This window comes from Periophthalmus magnuspinnatus, chromosome 9 (genome assembly GCF_009829125.3).
Source record: "Periophthalmus magnuspinnatus isolate fPerMag1 chromosome 9, fPerMag1.2.pri, whole genome shotgun sequence".
Classification (NCBI taxonomy): domain Eukaryota; kingdom Metazoa; phylum Chordata; class Actinopteri; order Gobiiformes; family Gobiidae; genus Periophthalmus; species Periophthalmus magnuspinnatus.
Window position 1 is genome coordinate 10,177,438 of NC_047134.1, and position 24,435 is coordinate 10,201,872.

Below are 24,435 nucleotides of genomic sequence, written 5' to 3' on the forward strand. Positions count from 1 at the left end.
TCTAAACAACTTGGTTTCCATCACTGTTTTTCCCTTTTTCCAGGCTTCAGCATTAAAGCTGTGCCATTCCCAAACGCTATTCTGAATGTAAAAGAACTTGGAGGTAAGTAGACTGTAGTAATTCTATTGTTTCACATTTAATTTCATGGTGCATATTGTAGTTTAAAACTGTATAAAACACTGTGAATAGTGAAATAAGGTGTATTTACCATCGCTCGTAGTGCTTGTTGATGTGTAGTCAAAGCAGATCCTTCGTGTTTTTCACTTTGAAGTCTTATTTGTAAATGTGTAAAAGGGAAACCTCTTGTAGCGTCATGCTTTGTGCTCACTGTGGGAGGAAAGACGTCACACCTGTTAACGTTGTGTAAAGTGGCTGCACAATCTGCTGCTGTTTTTCCTGGAAACGTGAAGCACTCGAGGAAGCCCAGATGAGCGGGGACAAGGTGCTCAAACATAAACAACAAATACTTCTTTGAGACATTGATATACAGAAATCACTTATTCTGAAGTGACGCCATCATTTATCTCATGTTGTAAACACATATGACAGGTGCGATGCATATTTTGAAGGGAATCAACCTGACGCTCTGAAAGGATGAAAAACATACTCTCCCAGACACTCACACAGTAACACATACACAAAGAGGCACCCAGGACCACCAACGAGGGTGCTACCAAATTTGGACAGAGTGCATTGGACGCTTTTGAAAAGAGTTTTTTCTGAATTGGGTTAAAGGCTGTCTGGTGGGGCATTATTGTGGTAGGAAAAACACTAGTCCCATGGATGACACATTTGATTTAGGGGCGTTTGTATATGGCGCACCACCACAGTAAAGAATGATGAAATCTGCTCCTTCTCTCTCTCTCTCTGCCCCCTGCCTAGACCCCTCCTCCTCTGCTCCTTTTCTTGTAAATACACAGTAAAAGAATCTGAGCGATTTATGATGGCGGCCACTATGGATGAGTTCAGGGGCAAAAGATGAGCACGTGATGTTTTGACACTTCAAGTTGTTTTCTTCAGATGAAACCTTTTTTATTTCACCTGCACCTCCCCTGTCTGCTTCAAACTTTCCCAACTCCTAGTTTACATTATCCATTGGAGTAAAAATAATATATATAAGAAATCTACCTCTAGATTTTTTCATTAGATTGACAGTTGTGTGAAGCATATTGCTCTAGGAAATAAATGATTATATTGAAACTAATAACCCTAAAGCAAGAAATTCAATCAAACAAGCTGTGATAAATGTACACTATTGTAAAATAAACATGAACAGCAATACATAAATGGCAGTATGAAACATTCTAGTGCCTATAATGAGCCTTAAGTTATTTATTCAACCCTTTTTCTGTAGTACAGAAAAATAACAAAAGGTTTCCCACTACAAAGAAAAAGTACCCATGATAAATATATATTTTTAAATGTAATTTTACTATTGCAACATCCAGACATGCAGTGCTTAGCATGCATGCTCCTTTAATTCTATTAATTCTATCTATTAATTCAATTGCTAAATTCTAAGGGTAGTGTTTTTGAAGTTTTGCACTGTTTTTATGTATATTGTTCTTATATTGTGCTTTGAGTTCCACTTGTGGATTGTAATGGACTGACACACTGTGTGTTTGTGTGTATGTTAGAGTGAGAACTGCTCTGAGAATGCTGCAAATGAATTGCCCTCTGGGATCAATAAAGTTTTCTGAATCTGAATCTAATTCTATCAAAGTGCCTAAGATCACCTACAGTACTTCATGCATTTAATGAGGGTCATGTAACAAAGGCTTGTGAGCCAATGGACACAGACACTGTCAAATGCAGTGAGTGCTGGTGCCAGGTATACAGATTAGGTGGGAAGGGCACCTCCGGGGACACGGTGAGGATCTATTAAGTGTGTGGTGCGTGTATGTCTGGACACTGATGTGACGTCAAGTCTAGACAAGCTATTTCCCCATGCTCATTCGTGGCACATTAACAGCAAATGAAAAAGTCCTCCCAATAGTCACCTCTCTATCTGCTGGGATGGATAATACTGAACAGTATTTTAATATAATTAAGAAAATCTTTGTTTATTCATACAATTGCAGCCTTTTTAAAATTTGTTAAGCTCAGTATAAAATTGAAGATAAACAGTAATAAACCACATTAACACAATCAAAGCTCTGAAAACTTTTTTACACAACTAATATAAAAACAAATGAGCAGTGACCACCAACAGGCAAAAGGACATGTGCGCACATCACTGAACACAATGTGGTTATTATTAGCCTCAAAAGGGACCAGCGGCTGTTTCTGGACTCAACAAAGATTTGGTGCAGAAAAAGCTTCAAGTAAAAGTACATTTTGATTGAAGTGCAAAGCACATGCTCTCACAGAGTCTTTGATTCTTACAAACTGAGAGCCAGAAAAGTCTTCAGTAAAATCACAAGTAATAGTTTTGTGATGGTTTGAATTGTGTGGTACAACTGCCACATGTGCTAAGCACTGCCAAAATTAGGCCCTGCCATATTTTATTCTTTTTGCAGATTTTCCAATGCTACAATACAGGTGTGTTTAATTAAACAAATATATGAAAATGTTTGATAAACTGTTTTAGAATACTCAAGGTCAGCAGCCAACAAGCACAGGAGTACAATTAGGAATACTTAGAATACTGTCAGCAGAACTGTGTCAGTACTAGAAATCTCCTGTCAGGCCAATAGGGGGCAGAAGTCTCCTCCTCTCTGTAATGAGAGGGGACAGACACCAGAGCGTTTCAAGGTAAAAGATAAGAGACTTCTAAGTCCATCTCTCAAGTACCACTTTGTCTGCTCAATTTCCACTCCAGCCCAAGTGTGCGTGGGAAGAGTGGTGAAAGTGAAGGACCAGAACGGATAAGAGGCTTTAATATCACTAAACATTTCATCAATTACCAGCTTTAGATTAATTTAAAGTGAATTAATTATTTCTTAGCATTACTAAGGTGCCCATAAGGTGAAATGGGCTTATTCAAAGATCTATTGGTTAGTTATTTTGCACAGATGGATCACGTTCATCTAAACACGTGCGACACACTGTTTTCTTTTACTTGTGTTGATAATAAATACATCAATAAAAAATAATACAATATGAACAATTTGTGTTTCACCATGAATTCTTAAATAATAACTATAGACAATGGATATTAGTGTTTCTGATTTTGTGTGTTGTTTTACATTTTCAGGTGCTGACAACATCAAAAAGTATTGGAGTCGTTATTACCAGGGGTCCCAGGGAGTAATCTTTGTCCTGGACAGCGCTTCGTCCGACGAGGACCTAGAGGCCGCGCGAAATGAGCTGCACTCTGCCCTGCAACACCCTCAGCTCTGTACTCTGCCTTTCCTTATTCTGGCCAACCATCAAGACAAACCTGCAGCCAGGACGCCCAGCCAGGTACTGCACTGCTGTATCTCCGGGTTAAGACAATAGTGTGTAATATACTTTAAATACTTATTTTTGTTGTAATACTCTGAGTTAGGATCCAATCGTATATAGAAATTATTAGGTTCAGGATTTGCAAATTTACCATTTAAATATATTTTTTCTATAGGAAAAACTGGTGCTTGTCCCTCATCTGGGAGCTGCACATTATTAGTTGGTAAAGAAGTTCAAACCAATCGATCAATTATTCATACACTTTGCTGCCATTTGAAAAAACAATACTTGATCTAAACACATCACATTTTAACATAGAACAGGGCAATACAGCCTAAAGATGTTTATCATAATATAAAGGGAAAATCTGCAATAACATAAACCTAATGCTGCTTTATAATATTTGTGTGTGATTATTTTGGCCTCTTTGGGTTATATCCATGAGATCTGCTTTTAAGTGTTTAAGTCACTATATATATATATATATATATATATATATATATATATATATATATGTGTGTGTATATATATATATATATGTATATATATATATATATATATATATATATATATATATATATATATATATATATATATATATATATATATGTATGTGTATATGTGTGTGTATATATACATGTGTATATATATATATATGCATATATACGTATACACACACACACACATATATATGTATACGTGTGTATATATATATATATATATATATATATATGTATGTAGATATACATGTGTGTGTACATATATAGACATATACAGACGTACACACACGTCTATCTGTTTGTGCACATATGCAGCCCAACAAAATTATAATTCTGTGTAACTGAACTATTGACTGAAATTAAAAAAAATACCCTAATAGTCCTAAGTTAATCTTCTGTTCCTCCTTTAGTCTATTTAAAACATGTCAAAGTGAAAATGAACAGAATCTGATTGTGACTTCTCAAGTGTTTTGTAATACAAATGAATTGGGAACATTCTGGGCATATGTTTTCAAGATGCTCGTGTTTGTCGCTGCCAGTAAATGATCCATGAAACATCTTTTGGACTTTGGAACACACTTTCTCTTTTGTAAAATTTATGCTTCAAATCTTAGATGTGGTTTATCAAGACATTTATTCAACTGTTCATATTGGGCTCTTTGGAACTTTTAAGGTAAGATATCAGTTGTTTACTTTAGAGGTCTTGCCAATGCTAGTGTAAGTATGTGTGCGATTTCAGGCGCCGTCTTGTAAGAAGACAGGAGAAATGTCATGGAATAGTGGTGGAGTAGTAGGTCACGTCATCACCTTCCCTCAGGATCGAATGAATCACTGTGGAGGCTGGGACACAGTCTACAGAGCACTCTGATTCTCACAAACGTGCTCCACAAACTCACACTTAATTCAACTCAAATCTGGAGCCATGTTTTAAAAACTGCTCCTCTAAATACAATACAATACCAACCAAGTACATTAAAAGTAATCTAACAAATGTATGTAGACGATTATTAATTAATTACAAAATTAATGAAATGGTATCACTTCATTTCATGCTTGTTACATGGCTCCTCTTTTCTGTTTGTATTAAGTCTGTAGTGTTGCTGGTTAGGCGCTCTGTGCTTTAGTTTGGTCTATAATTTGAGCTGGTAGTTTGCTGTTGACCTGTTCCACTGCTCCGGGTTAAGGGCTGCTCCACCATGTGCCAGTGTCATTGCATCAGTGTCATTAACTATCGACTTTTCTCAACTGTTTGCAAACACCGCTGACACGTGAGACCAGCTAATAGGGTAAGAGGGATGAGATGGATGTTGCCCAAGGCAACATTAGCAAGGTGAAAAGTTCATAGTAAATTAAGAGTACATCATTCTCCATTAATATTTATTTTTCCTAAGCTGCTTTTTAAAATGTATTTCATGCCGTGTATCTGTCAGTTTACATGCATTAAATATTGCACTATGTGGAAGTAAAACTTTGTTTGTCGACAGGTAGAGACGTTTGCTGGCCCCATATATGTGCAGGTACTGCATGGTGCAGATAGTGTTGTAGCTTATGACACATACACCCATAGTGTCTTCTGGAGCGTAGCACTGTCCCCTGATTGTTTGTCAAAGTTGACAGCATTTGGACATGTCTTCCTTCACATGCTGTGGACGGTGCTGGTTCTGTGCTCATTCTGACACTGAGGCTGTTGTAGCACAAGTTCAGGTGGGCAGAACCTCTGTGTTAACATTTGCTCAGCGCCCACAGGGGTCTTGCTGCAGTTTATTTTCTGTTCTTCTTGAGTTCCCACTATATCACATGCTGGACACTTCAGCACTTAATTTGATTAATTCAGCTATTTATTTTACATTAGTTATTGAACAATGACATTAACTGTGTTCTAGGTCAGGTCACTCTCATGATTTAAGCACACATTTATTTTTGTACTATAGCGTATGAAATATTTGTAATACAGAACTTAATTAATCTCACTATGGAGAAATGTGTTAGGGTAACTCCTAGCACTCGATAAAGTGTAGAACAAATCAAAACATTGTGTAAAAAAATCTAAATAACCAAGGCGCTGCAGGTTTAGGTTTCATCAGTGTTATGAGAGTGATTCCTGCAGTCTCATGTCCCGCTGGACTGTTCAGTCCAAAAGGACCAAAGGTCTCTGTGTAGGACTGGACCAGGCCACGTAGTACCAAAGCCCTGCGATGACCCCTGCACAGTGCCAGGCCTCAGAGGATCGTCACTCTGCATGTCACATCCAGCTTCACTCGTGTGTTCTGGTCACTGAGTGTGTGTGTCTTTACTGTAGAGAGGTTATCCACAGTGCAGCTGCTCAGTCTGTCCAAAAGCTTTGGTTCTTTCCTGCTAATTTGTAGATTAAATATTTAACGATGCAAATTATTAAATTATTATTTAACAATTATTTTATCTATTTTGAGCATTCCGTAATCACACTGTAAAACAGTTTTAACAAAACCAAAAAAAAGCAGCCACGGCACCAAGTCGTTTAACATAAGAGTTGTATGAAAACGCATGTCTTGAGCATGACAACATACATACGCAGCATGCTGTGTCTTTTCATTATTTATTAGAATTTCCATTAGCTTTTTGCTAAGTAAACTTTTGCAGGGGTCAGTGCACACAGCTTTGGCCCAGTGCTGTTAGTTCACTGTAACTTTCTGTTCTGTTCTTTCAGTAAGTTAAGTCACTCTGGGGTTAGAACCACGAGAGTCTTATGACAGTGATCATTTTGCATAACTTTTATATTGATAGTTCTTTGTTGTTTTTTGTTGGTAATAATGAATTGAAGATTGAACAACACATAAGAGAGTTAATATAAGAGTAAATAGATTTGCTTTATGAGTAACTTCCATTTGCAAATATATTATTAGTGTATCAACTTTGCATGATTTTAAAATTAAGTTATCTGCATGTTTTGCAATGAGCTCATATGAACTTGCAAACCCCACAGTTGCAGCTGCATTGCAGGTTCCTGCTTCATGAGACTGTTTGACAAGCACCACCCGAGATCGCGGTCACATGTAGCAGCTCTGAGCTCCTCTGGCTATGACACTATACACAAATGACGTGGTTCTGTTGGCCCGGTTCTCACAGCAACTACTTTGTTGACTTCAAAAGGTGCTTTATTTCTTGAGCACACAGATACTTGGTTGGTAAATGTGTTTTCTGGGGCATTTGTTGTTTATGGTGTGGGGTTATATAGATGGAGGGTGTTGCTGGCACTGCTGCTGGGTCAGTGCTGGAGAAGGTGGTGCTGGCTAATAGCTCACTGGGCCCCTCTGTGCAAGTGCAAGTGTTTTTAAGAAGCAGGGTGGGTCTAAATGAGCTTGAAGGAAACATGGGACAAAATTCCTTGTTGACATCAATCTCCTGTTATTGGGGGGCCCAAGGAAGCAGAGCTGGAGTGATGGGGAGGTCACACTGTTGATATAACACCTCAACAAAGCAGGTCTGTTTGAATTGCAAAATCTTATGGACTGCATGCTCGAGTTAGGGGGTCGTCTAAAGTATTTTTGCTCAGGTTTCAACAAGGCGCTAAAAACGAAACAATGTTGCAAGATTTAAAAACATAATGTCTCAGCTGAGATACTCTGTTTTTAGAGCCATTTCTGGAACAGTGTGAAATAATAAAGTGTCTGATTCTCTGCTATTCACCTTCTAATACAATAGAAGAATACAATAGAATACAATACTGGGCCCAGTTAAACCTGACACAGTTGATATTTGTTTCTCACAAATAGTTTGGGCTTCTGTGACTAAAATGACAATGTGATTTTTGTTGTTTGCAAATGCAGTTCTGGATCACAGGATCATGTGTTTTTTGGCAGTATACTATAGACCGTGAATCATTGGTCAACCGTGAGACCGTTTGTTTTATATTTTAATGAAATGATGTGAGTCTAATTGTGTTAACTCCCCTTCCCCTTCCCTTGGCTGCTCTGGCATGCCCAGGCCATCATTGTAAATAAGAATTTGTTCTTAATGTTTTGCCTGGTAAAATAAAGGTTAAATAAAATAAATAAATAAATCGCGCATTTCCTTTTCCTCTCTCTTTTGTTTATTGCAAAATCCATTTCAGAATCTGGCAGTAACTTTATCTTATTGTAAATTGCCAGCCACTAACAACCCATTAAATGCCTGTTTATTTTCTTAAAACAATATTAAATACTGTTGTTCAAGTATCTATCATATGACGATTATGTTACTTTTAAATACATGAGTAAGTGTCCCATTAAACTCAAGACGTTAGGGAAACTTCCCATTCCACTTCCACTGTTGTCACCCTTATACCGAGAAGACCGTGAAGAGGTCAGCCCAAACTTTTAAGCCACTCAAACAGGGTCAAAGAGATCAGTGATCAAACAGACCGGCCCTGCCCCCACAGCAGTAATGACATTTAGGTACAAACATATATCCCATAATGACATATTACTGTGTGTTCAATATAGACACGTCCATATTAAGTCAATGTGACAAATGTTTAAACAATTACTTGTAGTGCCACTTCCATGATTTAAGCCCTGCGGGGGTCGTTTCCTCATTTGTCTTGCACTGATGAGTTCCATTTCACATAGATGCACATGTTGCCTTCCTGGTTATGTCATGCTGTCATTCAGTGGTGTTATGTGGTCAATTCACTGCTTACCCTCAGGAATGCAGCTACTCGCCAAGCAGTCCACATGTAGACCTCACTAAACAGCTCCACTGTCCCCAGATGGAAAATGTTTAAAATAAGCAATAACCACGGGAAGGAAACCATAAATACAGGCATTAATGTAAAGAGGAAAACCGCGGTGCAGGGTGAATTGTGATAACGACAGATGGAACTCTTCCTGGCTTCTTGGTTTTAGGAGAGATTCTAATCTTCTGTTATTCAAGATACTCAGCCGGTGTTCAGACAGAGAAGTCACAGACCAGGCTGGGTAAAAGTGAGAGCACCAATGCAATTTAAAACTGCAAATGAGATGGCTATTGTGGCACAGTGTCATTGCCCCAGACCTCCCCTTTTGCTTATCTCTCTACACATCGTCTGGGGCAAAGTTATCAGCGCACCAATTGTAACCAGGCCATAGAATATGCCTGTGTGTTCATGCTTGGCTAATTAACTGGCATATGAACACAGTCCGTATCAAATTATCAAAGCTGAGAACAGTGTGCTAAGTTTAAAACACCAATTGAGTTATTAAGTTATTGTTCTTTTAGGAGCAGTTCTGAGGCGAGCTTAACATTTATTACTACGCCACTACACAGTCAGTTTTTCCCTCGGCATTCCTCATGCTCTGTGGCTGGCCCCCCGCAATGGCAGACGAACTGACTTGTGGCTTGTCAGGTACTATCAGTGTACAGATCGTGCCATGTGACACCTCTGGCAGCCTGCCAAAAGCTAATTGTGTTAATTGGCAAATGTCAAGCCTGTAACCGGGCTTTGAGGGTGACCCACCGACACAGATGAAAGCTCTCAGATTTGTCTTGTAGGTAATCGCTGTGTCCACTGACCTGAAGGCCATGAGGCTCTGCAGCCTGTCTGCAGAGGCACTGCACAAAATGGCTGGACCGTGTCATACAGTGGTGATATATCAGGATATATTTGGGGATCATATGAAATAAGGAATGTTTAGATATAATTATGCAAACAGTTGAGCTGATTCTGCTCTCATCTGTGAGTGGAGGCAGACAGAGATCATGGCTGACGTCTAGAGTGACTGAAACACTGATTGTAGAGGCTCTGCAGAGACTAAAAACTAATAATGAAAGAGATGGCTTAAGGAGTGGAAACAGAACTGAAAGCTATAACTTAGGAAGCCTGAAACAATTAAGTACAAATATTATAAAAGCCTTTGTGTTATCTGTTTTATATCATGATCTCAAGCCATATCACACTGCCATATTATTATAATATTATTATTATTATTTGTATAGTCAAACTCATGGAAATGGTGGAGACAATAAAACTGGATTGACAGATGGAAATAACATTTAACGGCTATATGCTGTTGTATGTTTAAGTGTTGAAAAAAGTGTTTGTCTTGTGAGGCTAGTAGTTTAGTCCAGGCCCTCCTCCACCCACCTCCCTCTCCTCCTCGCCTGGTCTTCCTCCTCCTCGCCTGGCCCTCCTCCGCCCCCCTCCCTCCTCCTCCTGGCCTGGCCGATTTTTCTTGTTTTGTCTGATTTTTCCTGTTGTTTGATTTTCCTGTGTGTTTTTGTGTGTAGGCAGCATGGTGGCTGAGTGGCAACACTCATGCCTCACAGCAAGAGGGTTTGGTTCGATCCCCGGGTCGCCCAGGCCCGTGTCTGGATGGATTTCCTCCGGGTACTCCGGTTTCCCCCATCAACCAACACATGAACGCCCTTCGAGACAACTGTTGTTGTGATTTTGGGTGTTACAAAAATAAAACGAATTGAATTGAATTGAGTTGAGTGGATGCAAACAGCCTGTGTGGTGCTCGCCTATGTGCAGCTCTGACTCTGTGAAGCCTTTGGAACTCTATCTTCTTAAGCTCAATGATGTGGTTCACTGCACCTTCTGTCCTTTCATTTGGAACACAATCATACATGCTGTTTACCTAATCAAACTTCCATCTCATCGTTTAAAATATCTAATTAAATATTTCCCAACAGAAAGGAAATGTGTTTTATTGTTTTCTTTGTACTAGAATCAAGTGTGAAATCTAATACGCTCTAATTAAAGTCAATTGCTTTTGCGTTGAGTGAAATCATGTCTGTAACCTGACACAACCAGCAAGAGCAGTGTAGTTTTATATATGTGTGTGTGTGTGCGTGTATATATATATATATATATATATATATATATATATATATATATATATATATATATATATAATATACATACGCACTCGCACACACATAACATAAACATATAAAAAGTATATTTGTGTGTATGTATGTTTGTATATATGGTATTTCTAAATTTATTATATTATATATATTATATATATAAATAATCTTTGGACAAGGGGCAGCACCCTCCCTTTATACCACCTGTGAGAGCTCATTTTAAAGAGCTTGGACTGTGTGCGCCAGAAATCAAATGAATGCACAGAATACTTGGCAAGTCACTGTTCCCCAGTGCAATGTAGCTACATGAACATGTAAACTGTCTGAGATTTGCAGACATGGCTGGAGGGCAGAGGGAATTACACTGTCACACAGAGGATATGGAGCTGCCGTGATATCCTTTCGGCACATACTTGACAACCATCCAGGTGGAAATTGGTATGTTTTGCCAAGAGGGAGGTTTGAGTGAGGTGGAGGTGCTCTCAAAAAGAAGGACCAGGCCCTTACCATGATACTTACATTAGCAATATAGTTTAACTTTATATCGTGCTGTCACTTCAAATCCAGATAGAAGGAAAAAGTGATGGCCTCCATATTTGTCTGAATACAAAAATGTTCCAATTCGAGATGCAAATCACTGTAGGAGGCTGTTGTTGTAGCAACTGTGCTGTTGTGGAAAGCCTGCTGCAGTTGCATGTTTACATGTGTCATTCATCATGTTCTATTAGATTACTGAATATTGGACTGTACAGCTGTGTTGGGTTAGTATTGCACTGATACACATAAAAAAAAATCTCTTTTAAGCGTGATAAAGTTTCAAAACAGGAGGTGACATTCGAAGACATAATCGTTGGTGGTGGGTGTGGAGACAAGCTGCCATGGAGTTGCATGAATTCTGTTGTCTGTGAACAATTAACAAAATACCAAGTTTCAAGCTCGTTTTATACATAGTTAATTACATTTCTAATAATGAGAAAAGTGAATATTCTCCTTTGTAAAATCAAATTTGAAACAGTAGTGATGGTTCTGTCTCTACAGGCCCACGGGCAACAGTGACTCCCCAAATGGTTCTGCCTAAAATGGAGATGTGTGTGGATGTGGATGTGGGGCCAGGTGCCACTCGTGTCTGGCTATGATTAAAGCTGAGCACTATCTCCAGCATTCTTCAAGTCAGATAACCCGGTAGGCTAATGGCTTCACTGAACATTAACTCCGCTCTTATAGTGAGATTCAACTTCTCACAACAAAATAAACATTCAACATTTAGAGCCGCTGTCAGCTGTGTCTGTGGGGTTTGGAACAGTGAGTCTCTAGCCTAAATGTGGCCCAGTTGTTGAGTTTGTAATGCCAGCTACACTATTTTAACCAATATGTTACTCAGCGCATTACAATTAATATGTTTTAATTTAAAGACTTGCATGTTTCTATTAAAGTATGCACATTCTGTGGTAAGTCGGTGTGTAAACAAGCTGCCATTTGATCTGCGTGGCCCATCTCTGAACACTTTTAGAACAAGTGTGCTCAGGACAGGGACATCCCCCATGACAAGTCCGGACATGCTACACTCTGCCTCCGGTGCCAGGGTATTCTCAATGAATCATAATCCTAAGTGTAATTTTTTTTATGTATTTTGTACAAGGTGTTCATACTCAGGTTTGTACGCCCTTGTACTGTGTGTGCCTTGACTAATAAATACTCGGACACTACAAATGCACACATCCATGGAGTTTACAGAGCCCCAGTGATTGATAAGACTGGGAATTTGTTGTAAACATTTGCTTTTGCTGTATAAGTCTATACAAAATGCATAATGTCCCGTTAATGATGAAACCTGATCGTGTGGTGCGGTAATGGGCCCAATCACACATCCAGTCTTATACACAGACTGTGAAGTGCCACTGACTGTTTAAGGAGAGCTGACGAGCTTTAAGAAATTCAGCCAGACGTTTTAAGATCTTCTGTTCCTCTGTGCAATACAACTGCAACACACAGAGGCTGCAGACAGTATTGAGTGGGACTTGGCAGACACCCCCTGAAGCGTCTTTTCAAAAAGGTTACCTTGTTTGCCCCTTGAGCTATTTTTTGCTCCCTCTCGCTCTCTCTGTCTGGACTAGTCTGTGAAAATCCTCCTCACTAACCTTACCTCCTGTCTTTTTTTTTTTAGGAAGTAGGTTTTTAATTGTAATATTGTAATGACAAATTATGCAAAATATTTCTTAAACTCTTGTCTCGCTCCTGCCTGATGACATCACCTGCACACATTAGGCGCAACACATTTGGTTGGTTGCAAATGAACATTAACACAGCTTCTATAGCCTCTTGATTACACAGTCCTTAACATCCCTGAGTCAAACCTGTGCAGACAGACTGGTACCACCAGCACTGTGACATTTGTTTCAGAGCTGTGATCTCCACACGGACCACTAAACATTCAGAATGATGGCCACATCAGATTGATCTTTTGCACTTCACCGCAACTGGCTCTTCTTTTCTTTGTGTTTCTTTTATCATGTGCTGGTTTTGGAAGTAGTTCAACTGTTTCCACTTGTAGCAAAGAAAAAAAACTGGTACATATTAACTTTCCGTTCCTGAAGTAAGATATCACAAAGCAGTTCTTTCTTTTTCTCTTGCTCATGAAAGAGAATAGCCTTCTAACTTGTATATGATTCTCAGATGAAGAGGTAATGGAGTTTAGTTGCGATTGTGGTTGGTATGATCACTTTCATCCCCACATGATGTTTTTCAGCAACAGGTGGTTGTCATATAGATGACTACTTCCTATGGTGCAGCAGTAGTTGGTTTATTGTATCTAAATCTAGTAGTTTTGATCTAAACTGCCACATAAACATTCTCTGGCCTTGATTAAGTTGGTTCATCCAAAATACTTTAATATGTCTTTGAAACGGTCACATAATTAAAAGTATAGTATATAGTTTGTTGTTTTAGAAATTGTGCAGTTGACCAGAAATAGCCCAAACCTCGATTCACGGTGGAACAGTCCCCAGGGCGGAAGTGGCCGGGCCAGGCCTGTGCGCGGTCACTGGGCACAGGCTGAACTTGTGGGGCCTGGCAAACGTTGGGTGGTGGCTGTGCTCAGTGACTCACATTGTGCCCAGTGTCTGAAACACTGAAACGTCAAGCGTCTGGCACATGGTGAGTGTGTCATTGTGGCGCTGACGCTGGTGACTCTCAGCTCCTCTGGAGCTGCTGATTGGTTGTGTAGAAGATGAGACGCAGGTAAGGGCCAATCCATGACCTTAACAAGGAAACAACACAGTGTGAGCAACCCGTGCACCAAATGGCTCCAACTAACTTGTCAAGATCACCCTTTATAATGCAGTCCACTTGCGTCATAGTGGAGCGGAAATGTCTAGATACTGGCAAAACCTCAACTGAAGTTTATATTTACTTGTTGTCAGTTGTCAGTAGTAGTGACAGTAGTAGTTTTCATTCAAATGGCACAGTATTTTTGCTATATCAATAAATTGTGTATCATAGAATTTAGGTAATTTATTTTAATGGTTAAATTCAAGACAGTGCTGTTATACTCACACAATTGTTACGATTACAGAAAATGTAAGAAAATAAATTAACCAAAGTCAGTTAAGAACAAAATGTACCAAATTAAAATTCAGTATTTATAGAAAGCTACTATGAGCTACTATGAGAAAATAAATGTTGGTCTTGATCATGTTTTTAATTAATGGGTTTTATGGAACGTCTCAATCCAAAAGCAAATTTCTCTTTTTTGTTTATTTTAACCTCTTATATGTAATATTTGCCAGAATTGCACCTCTGACATTTTTTGTTTGTTTTATTAAATGTTTTATGACTTCCATTGGTCTGCAAGTTTGTTCGTGCTTAAGTGTGATACGTTTCCGGAGGAGAAAGTTCTCGTGGCTTTTCATGGAGGGGTCTTGTTTGTGCTTTTGGTGTAAACAGCCATGATCACGAATGAATGATGCTACGCTAACACTTCGCAGCGTGACACTGTTGTGTTGACTTGTGCTTTGTTTTGCCACGCACCTCTTTGGCCAAGTAAGCAGCAGTCATTTCTTACTCATCACAGGGGCAAAGTATAGTTGGCCGCATTACTATTTCATTCACATTTGTCCACCTGTAGTAAGTGTTCCTGCTGTCCTATAAGATTGTTCAATATGTCCTTGTCAGTTTTCCCTTTCTACAGAACACAACTTCCAGTAGAGAATGTTTTACATTTTGAGATGAGACCATGAGGCAAGCATTTCTTTTCTAACAGATTTCCAAACTTGGAATGAAGTTACACAATACCTCATTATTATTTGCCAAATGAACATTTAAATGACGTTTGAGGGTATCGAACTTTAATATTTTATTGATTCTAGCAGTTGGCTGCTTGTTGTTTTAGCCTAATTACGATATAGCTCCATCGTGTGAGTGAGGACGTGCACCAAAGGTTGGGATATATTCCTCCCTGACCTTGACAATGGTTTTCCTGGTCTCTCTCTCCCTTTTCCAAAATGCACCAGCACCGCTCTGCTGCAGGCAGCTCGCCCCCTTCACCTCATCGCTCCTCTTTTTCCAGACAAGCGGGTTTAAAAAGTCAACTGCATATTGAGCCGTCTAGACTGAAGCCACTCAACTAGGAGCCCTCCCCACCCCCTCCACAGCACTTCACTGGACATGCAGCGTGTGGAAAAACAGACCAATGGCCGGTGACCTTGGTGAGATTTGTATGAATTATACCAATATATTGAACAAAATGCACTGCCAGTGACCTGCGATTGTACCAAAGACAAACGAGCCACTGAAAACACTGTGCAACAACATTATGAAGAGTGGAACAGTGCGTCTGCCTCACACACCTGGAACTGACATCACGCAAACAACCTAAAGGCCAGAAACATGTTTGTTTGTCTCACTGTTGTGCCTCTAGTTTTTATTTCAGCTGCATCAAAGCTGTCAATAAATAAGCCAATCCAAATGCCACAAGTTTAACTGTTCTCACGCTGCAAACTGATTCAAAATGTCATATATTTTTACTATTCACATACATGTTTGTAATGTTTGCACATGTTGCAGTTTTATTCTAGCAGGACAAACATTGCCAGGATAAATTCAGTTTCATTTGGCAAAGGCTACAACGCTTCCCCCTCCCCCAGGCTTGCGCCCCAATGTGAGAGATTCCATATAGAGCAAGGCGTGATGGCCTTTTAAGAGGTGCTTATAGCTAACCATGTGCACTTGGATGACTATCGTGTATGTTAAAATGCAGTGCTGACGGCTTGATTGCTCCAAGACTTTCAAGTCTTAATATCTTACTTGAGACGCTGGGACCCGTCTCGGCATTGGTTTTTCTCTTCATCTTGTCATCTCTGGTTGTGATTTAATGTAATTATGATATTTAATATAGGTATTTATGTTTCATTCTAATAAATCCTGTCAAGTTCACTCTTCAGATGATTTCTGTAACCGTATAGGTTCTTTATGATTGATTTGAATGTATATGGCACCATAATACGCGAGGTATTAGACTGTGTAACTTTACCGCTTATTAAAAATACTCAGAGTTTTACAAACCGTAGGGATTTTCTGTCAGTTTAAACCTTTTCTGATGTAAGTTCATTTTATAACAATGATAATAATAATAATTTATATAGTGCTTTTTTGGACGCTCAAAGACACTTTACACAGATTATTCATTTAGTCCACACTCGGTGGTGGTAAGTTACTAATATAGCCACAGCTGTCCTGGGGCAGACTGATGGAAGCAAGGCGGCCAATCTGCACCATCGGCCCCTCCAACGACCACCAACACACACACACACACCATTCATACTAGGCAATGTGAGTGAAGTGCCTTGCCTAAGGGCACAATGTCAGTTTTTGTCACTGGCGTCCCACTGTGGCACCAGATATTCCGAGCAGTCTCCCATCAAAGTATTAACCAGGACTGGCCTGGCTCAGCTTCTGAGATCAGGCTTTGAGAAGCAGGTATGGCTTGAACCAAGACTCATGTCTGAGGGGAAAAAAAATATGTTACAGATGGTTACGTCTATACTGCCAAAACTACAGTCAGGTTGAAACTTGTGCTGCTTAGTTTCAATTAATAGCTATCAAACAAACACATTTTTTCTGTTGGCATAACAAAACAAATGGGCCAGTGTCATTGTAAAAGAGGGCAATGAAAAGAAGGTTCTTTCAACACCGGTACAACACAGGAGATGTGAGAGTGCTGTACGTTCTGCTTTGAGAGGTGGAATTGGAAAAGCAGTCATGCAGCACATATTCATTACCCTCAGAGGAATATGTGTGAGACCTTCACTGCAAAATATGTCAAGCTACTTAGAAGCGTGTGTCTTTTTGATGGTATATCTGTTGTATATCTGCCCACCTACCTTGGCTCACCCTCCCCTTCCCACCCATGCAGCCTTTCTGGCCCTGTCAGCCCTGGGCTGGTGGTCTGTCCCGCTGGGAGGTTAAGGGGCATCCTCAGTTTGTGTGGGCACTATGCTCATCTTTTCCCACAACCCTGACCCCATCTCCCCAGAATCACTGAGGACCAGTTCAGACAGCCAGACCCTATTCACCACTGCACATCCCACTGACGGGATAGGGAGCCCCCTCCCCATCCCAACTGTGGTCACTCCTTTCCTTTTGTCTAATGGTCAAATGGGGTCGGACGACTGGCTGCCACTGACCAGGGCGAGACTTCCGTGAAGCCTGTTCAGAATGTGATTTGACCCCCCGGACTAAGGCTGATGAACATCAAACACTGAGAAGCTCTGGGAGTTCTCCTCAGTCACTATTTCAGTCACTGAACCTTTTTGACAAAACGTAAAATGACATGAGTCTGAGACACATTTTATATTAATCTATTTTAGGCGCTGTGTGTTTGTATTAACAGAACACTGTACACTTCAGCAAGTAAGTACAGAAGTAAATTATTGAATTTGAAAGAGCAAGTTCTTGAAATAAAACAATTAAGAAAACTCATTCCACACTCTTTTCTGCAGAGCTCTAGTACTGGCAGCCTTTTAACATGTGTTTTTTAACATGTGGAGATGTGCTCATACAAATGCCAAGATATTTAAATTCATCAACTATTTCAACATTTAGCCAGCAGCACAAATTATTCCAAGAAAAGCTGTTTTGTATTAACAACTTCGTCAGTCACTGTTGTAGCACTGACAAATGACCAACTTTTAAACCATTATAATAATATAGATGTAAACTACATTTATTTGAGATCTCAGGACCAATGTTCCCTCTAATTTTTCACGAGTCTGAGCAAACACACAACCTCCCTGAGCGGTCCCATGGACCAGTGTGAGTGACATCAGACGTGCGCACTGTGGTCATCAGACGTGCGCGCTGTGGTCATCAGACGTGTGCACTGTGGTCATGCTGCATCACATCCAAGTTAAATGGTTTATTAAAACAATCAAATTGCCGCATTTACATTTCTGTTATAAGACTTTTAATTAAGTGCTTTAGCCACTTATACAATGAAAATGACACAAATCTTGCTCATGACCTGTGCAGTATGTTAATGCTATTGGAAGTATAAATATTTAATTTTAACTATGGCAAAACATGAGCTTCCAACCAAACCAAGACAACTGTAAACTCGAATGTTGAAATCAACATTTTTATGATAAAGCTCTGACTTGTATTATGAGTATAAGCCGTTGTGTGAAGCTTTTGCTGTGACTGAGTGAGATTGTCCTACTGTGTCTGGGAGACAGTCCGTTAACTCTTTTTCAGTATATGACACGATCATTTGATTTTTACAACTCATAAACTAGTGACAGTCAATGACCAGTACACACTGAGAGGAATCTGTATCTGCACAGCTGCTCTATTACTGTACATTTACATATCATATCAAAACATAATATATAATGTGTATTTGTATATAAAATATATTCAAAACAAGTGGTATGGGTCAAAATAAATATATATTTACAAACCACACACTGCAAACAGTGAACAAACAGACACACACTTCAAAATGCAAACACACACTGAAACTAAAAACACACTGTACATGTGACAGTGTGACAGTCATTCTGTGACAGAGGTTGGAGGATCGAGTCCCGCTCGGACCAACTTCTGTCATTGTGTCCTTAGGCAAGACACTTCACCCAAGTGGTGTGTGTGTGATGATTGGTGGTGTCGGAGGGGGCGCAGATTGGCATTAGCTAATGCTAATATTACACATAATACGCATTTGACCCACAATTAAGTCAATAGCAGAATAAACCACGTTTACCGATCAGCAACAGCATCCAGTCCATCAAAACATCTCTGCTCCTGAGTCCATCATGAGATCTTCACTCGGTTCCACGAACCGCTCCGGGTCCGAGATGCCTCTAGTTTAACTTGTACAAACATCCACGGTGTCCTCGGTCGCGTACTTCCTTTGTTTTGTCCGTTTTGTCATGTTTAAAACGCAAAACTGCTACAAAACAGTGCGTAAAATTACGCAATTACGCGTGCGTAATTTTACGCGCGGATCTTTGTCCGAGGGCGGGCCGTCGGAACGTTCAGGGGTTAAACACTTGGAATCATTAGCGAGTTTTCACTCCACGTCGGCTAAAACTCTGGGAGCGGGACATGAGGACATGAGGACATGAGGACGTCTGTCAATGACGTGGATAAGATGCGCAAATACGTCTGTGAATCACATAATTGTCTGGAGCAGCTCGTCCCCGGTCACACTCACTGACTCACACTGAAAAATAGCGCAGAATGAATTGTTGTGTGTTTATTTTATTTTCAACTCCGGTTCGATTTTTTTGTGCGCGGAGACCGTGTCAGCAGTGCGCAATTGCGCGCAGTTTAGAGGGAACAGTGCTCAGGACCAATAGTTCCTTCTTGAGGATGGACGTCTGTGACCTGGTTGTTTATGCCTCCTGTTCCATTAACACCTGTAACACATTGGAACAGAATGTGTTCTGAACTGGAGGCCAGTGTAAAAATCTATGTCAGGGAGAATCATCTCAAAGGTGGAGGAATTCATGTTTTTTGTTTTTTTTATCTGACTTTCCATGCCCACACACACCCCATGGCCCATGTACTGAAGGTGCCAATTCTTCTGTCTACAATGAAGGAGCGGACGTTTGTCTTCCCCTTTGCCCAATACGCTGCATAAAACCAGGCTTCTGGTGGTCACCAGTGGGGAAAAGGTTTATTTCTCTGTAGTAACAGGCTGTTTGTGAATTGTAGAGTGTATATGTGTGTATGTGCTGTATGGTTTGTGTTTCTGCCTCTTGTTGTTGTGTGGGCTGTTGTGTTTTTATTGTCCTCATTAGTTTGTCTGTCCCAGCATTCAGATGTCTTCTTGAACAGTGACCGAGGCCGGCTCAAACTTTACACCACGGGTCATTTACCAGCAGTATTTCTGGAAGTCATCTGATCTACTACTTGAAAAACATAAATAAATGTCTCTGGACTTATTTTTTTAAAAGGGCAGAAAGATCAGCTTGTTCATTGTCCATGTGGGAATTCTCAAGGCACATCTTTTAGATATATTTTCAGAATGCCTGCCAATATGGAAAGGACATCATCACCATAGACTCCTAAGTGCAGTAGAATTGGTCCAAGGATTACAAGAATGTCCCCAGTGCAGTCAGTCTCAGATTGACTGTACCCCAGAGGACTGTCCTCTGGCTCTGGTCACTTGGCTTTGAACACAAGTGTTCTGACTCAGGCACTTTGAACCTGCGCCGGGCTGAGCTGGAGGGAGGCCCACAGTCCCACCTGAGCTCCACAGCACAGTAAATCTGCTGCTCTACGTGGGACATCTCCCAATGTTCCTGACACACGGACACCTGGCACTGCTCCAGCCCAGTGTCAGCACTAGTATTTGTTGAGTTAGATCTTTTCCTCACTAAATGGCTTGACTGAAAGCCCTTATTTTCTCCCTCTATGATGCCTCTGACTTTGCTGGACTGTACAACCGTTTAAATAAAATTGACATTAACCATTAAATCCTGTAGAAAAACACAAACAGTCATGTTGTTGTGTATTGGTTCCACTTGGTCTAAATCATGATGCTGCTGATATTTCTGTGATACTCCCCAGAGGGTGAAACTGTAGGTGTGTAACAGCTATTTAGATATGCTAAAATAAAATAAAATATAAGCACTACTATAAATTGATATAAAATAAATAAGAGAAAAAGATGTTGAGCCGCACATTTACACTGAGTAGTCTTCTATTGGCCACAGTATAACAACTTTATATAGATATCTGCAGAAGTGTATCCAACAGACCTCTCCATCTGGCAATGCTGTTAGTCTCTTCTAGAGTGAAAAGACTTAAATGTCCCTAATACGTGTACATACCTCTGGACAAGTCAACCACTCCACTACTGTTTTATCAACAGAGTTCTGGTCATTCCTGATACCTAAGAGCATTTCATTGGAGTTCTTCCCTGTTCCCTTGGGGAAGGCAGTTAATCTAATTACGTAGAGCAAGAAAAGTTCTCTGAAAGTAAATAAAGCAGTATTAAGCAGTGGGCATGGATTAGCACTGCTCATTCACAAAAGTGTTGAATTTTTCTTCAGTATCTCATTAATATTTATTTGCATGTGTCCTAATAATTAAATCTCTGGAACTTCTCCCACCTGACCTCCTCAACATAGACTCTACTCTCAAAACCCACCTTTTAGGAGAGCAGATTTTCTCTTTGATTTCACTGGAAGGAGTGAGGAAACATGTTTTAATTTTGTGTTTTGGTCTCCATACGAATAATAAAGGATTATGGGCCTGCAAGTTGGGTTGCCAGTTCCTACGAGTAAATCCTAAAAGGGCAAATAAATCTAAAATGACTCTCTGATCTGAATCGTCTCTACACTTTCAGCCAATCGTTAATCAGTGCTATTGCAGTCTTTGCCTCTCAGTGAGTAAACTCTGGAGGTTCTGAGCTTTCACATTGCGCATGGCCTTTCCCTTTACTGGTATATGAAAAAACATGTATGTGTCTCAATATGCAGGAAAACATACCGACAACTCAGTTGTAAATCCTTAAAGAAAATTAAAGACACAGGCTACATACCCTTTAAAAACACACTACAATACTACAATACACACAGTATGCCTGACATTTTTCTCTTTGAAATAGAAGTTGGTGCAGGTGGTTTACATTTATTGCTGAATAAACTTAAAATGTCCAATACATTTGTTACATCCCCTCCCTGAACCGCCACCTTAATGTGGTGGAGGGGTTTGAGCACCCGAATGATCCTGGGAGCTATGTTGTCGGGGGCTTCATGCCCCTGGTAGGGTCACCCATGGCAAACAGGTCCTCGGAGACGGGTCTGACTAAGAGCGGTTCAGAAGCCCCCATGAATAGAAAAACAACGAGGCCAGTTACGTCGCCCGGACTGGCGTTACCGGGGCCCCACCCTGGAGCCAGGCCTGGGGTGGGTGCTCGGCAGCGAGCGCCTGGTGGCCAGGCCTTTCCCCACGGGGCCCGGTCGGGCCCAGCCTGAAGGAACGACGTGGGGCCGTCCTCCCGTGGACCCACCACCTGCGGGAGGAGCCATGAGGGGCGGGTGCGGAGAGATCCGGGCGGCAGTCGAAGGCGGGGACCTCGACGACCGGATCTCCGGACATGGAGACTAGCTCTGGGGACGTGGAACGTCACCTCGCTGGGGGGGAAGGAGCCTGAGCTTGTGCGGGAGGTTGAGCGTTACCGGCTAGATATAGTCGGCCTCACCTCCACGCACAGCTTGGGCTCTGGAACCCAACTTCTTGAGAGGGGTTGGACTCTCCATTTCTCTGGCGTTGCCCGCGGGGAGCGGCGGCGAGCTGGTGTGGGCTTGCTCATTGCCCCACAGCTCAGCCGCTGCGTGTTGGGGTTCACTCCGGTGAACGAGAGGGTCGCGTCCCTGCGCCTTCGGGTCGGGGACAGGTCTCTCACTGTTGTGTCGGCCTACGGGCCAAACAGCAGTGCAGAGTACCCGGCCTTCTTGGAGTCTCTGGGAGGGGTACTAGACAGTGCACCAACCGGGGACTCCGTTGTTCTCCTGGGGGACTTCAACGCCCATGTGGGTAACGACAGTGACACTTGGAGGGGCGTGATTGGGAGGAACGGCCTCCCCGATCTGAACCCGAGCGGTGTTTTGTTATTGGACTTCTGTGCTAGTCACAGTTTGTCCATAACGAACACCATGTTCGAGCACAAGGGTGTCCATCAGTGCACGTGGCACCAGGACACTCTAGGTCGGAGGTCGATGATCGACTTTGTTGTCGTGTCATCTGACCTCCGACCGCGTGTCTTGGACACTCGGGTGAAGAGAGGGGCTGAGCTGTCAACCGATCACCACCTGGTGGTGAGTTGGATCCGCTGGCGGAGGAGGAAGCCGGACAGACCTGGCAGGCCCAAGCGCATTGTGAGGGTCTGCTGGGAACGTCTGGCGGAGCCCTCTGTCAGGGGGGTCTTCAACTCCCACCTCCGGGAGAGCTTCTCCCTGATCCCGGGGGAGGTTGGAGACATGGACTCCGAGTGGGCCATGTTCTCCACCTCTATTGTCGATGCGGCTGCTCGTAGCTGTGGTCGTAAGGTCTGTGGTGCTTGTCGCGGCGGCAATCCCCGAACCCGGTGGTGGACACCGGAAGTAAGGGATGCCGTCAAGCTGAAGAAGGAGTCCTATCGAGCCTTGTTGGCTCGTGGGACTCCTGAGGCAGCTGATGAGTACCGGCGGGCCAAGCGTGCCGCGGCTCGGGCAGTCACAGAGGCAAAAACTCGGGGTTGGGAGGAGTTCGGGGAGGCCATGGAGGAGGACTATCGGACGGCCTCAAAGAGATTCTGGCAAACCGTCCGACACCTCAGGAGGGGGAAGCAGTGCTTCACCAACACTGTTTACAGTGCGGGTGGAGAGCTGCTGACTTTGACTGGGGATGTTGTCGGGCGGTGGAAGGAATACTTTGAGGATCTCCTCAATCCCATTGCCACGTCTTCCGAGGAGGAAGCAGAAACTGGGGTCCCAGAGGCGGACTCGTCCATCACCCTGGCTGAAGTCACTGAGGTGGTTGGCAAGCTCCTCGGTGGTAAGGCTCCGGGGGTGGACGAGATTCGTCCTGAGTACCTCAAGTCTCTGGATGTTGTGGGGCTGTCTTGGCTGACACGTCTCTGCAACATCGCGTGGCGGTCGGGGACAGTGCCTGTGGAATGGCAGACCGGGGTGGTGGTCCCTCTGTATAAGAAGGGGGACCGGAGGGTGTGTTCCAATTACAGGGGAATCACACTCCTCAGCCTTCCCGGTAAGGTCTATTCCAGGGTACTGGAGAGGAGAATCCGACCGATAGTCGAACCTCGGATTCAGGAGGAGCAGTGTGGTTTTCGTCCTGGTCGTGGAACACTGGACCAGCTCTATACTCTCCATCGGGTCCTCGAGGGCTCATGGGAGTATGCCCAACCAGTCCACATGTGTTTTGTGGATCTGGAGAAGGCATTCGACCGTGTCCCTTGTGGTGTCCTTTGGGGGGTGCTCTGGGAGTATGGGGTCCGGGGCTCTTTGCTAAGGGCTGTCCGGTCCCTGTATGACCGGAGCAGGAGCTGTGTTCGCATTGCCGGCAGTAAGTCAGACCTGTTCCCGGTGCATGTTGGACTCCGCCAGGGCTGCCCTTTGTCACCGGTTCTGTTCATTATATTTATGGACAGAATTTCTAGGCGCAGCCAGGGGCCGGAGGGGGCCTGGTTTGGGAACCACAGGATTTCATCTCTGCTGTTTGCAGATGATGTTGTCC

The 24,435-nt window shown here is 42.1% G+C and overlaps 1 protein-coding gene across 2 annotated transcripts in view; it reads left to right on the forward strand.

The window, feature by feature from the left end:
* LOC117375923 (ADP-ribosylation factor-like protein 15) overlaps positions 1–24,435 on the forward strand; it is a 49,459-nt gene that overhangs the window by 20,615 nt on the left and 4,409 nt on the right. For both annotated transcript variants that reach the window (XM_033972310.2, XM_033972309.2), the window contains exons 3-4: positions 44–103; positions 3,198–3,406. In XM_033972310.2, the coding sequence (XP_033828201.1) occupies positions 44–103; positions 3,198–3,406 (269 nt within the window). The remainder of the gene's footprint in view (positions 1–43; positions 104–3,197; positions 3,407–24,435) is intronic.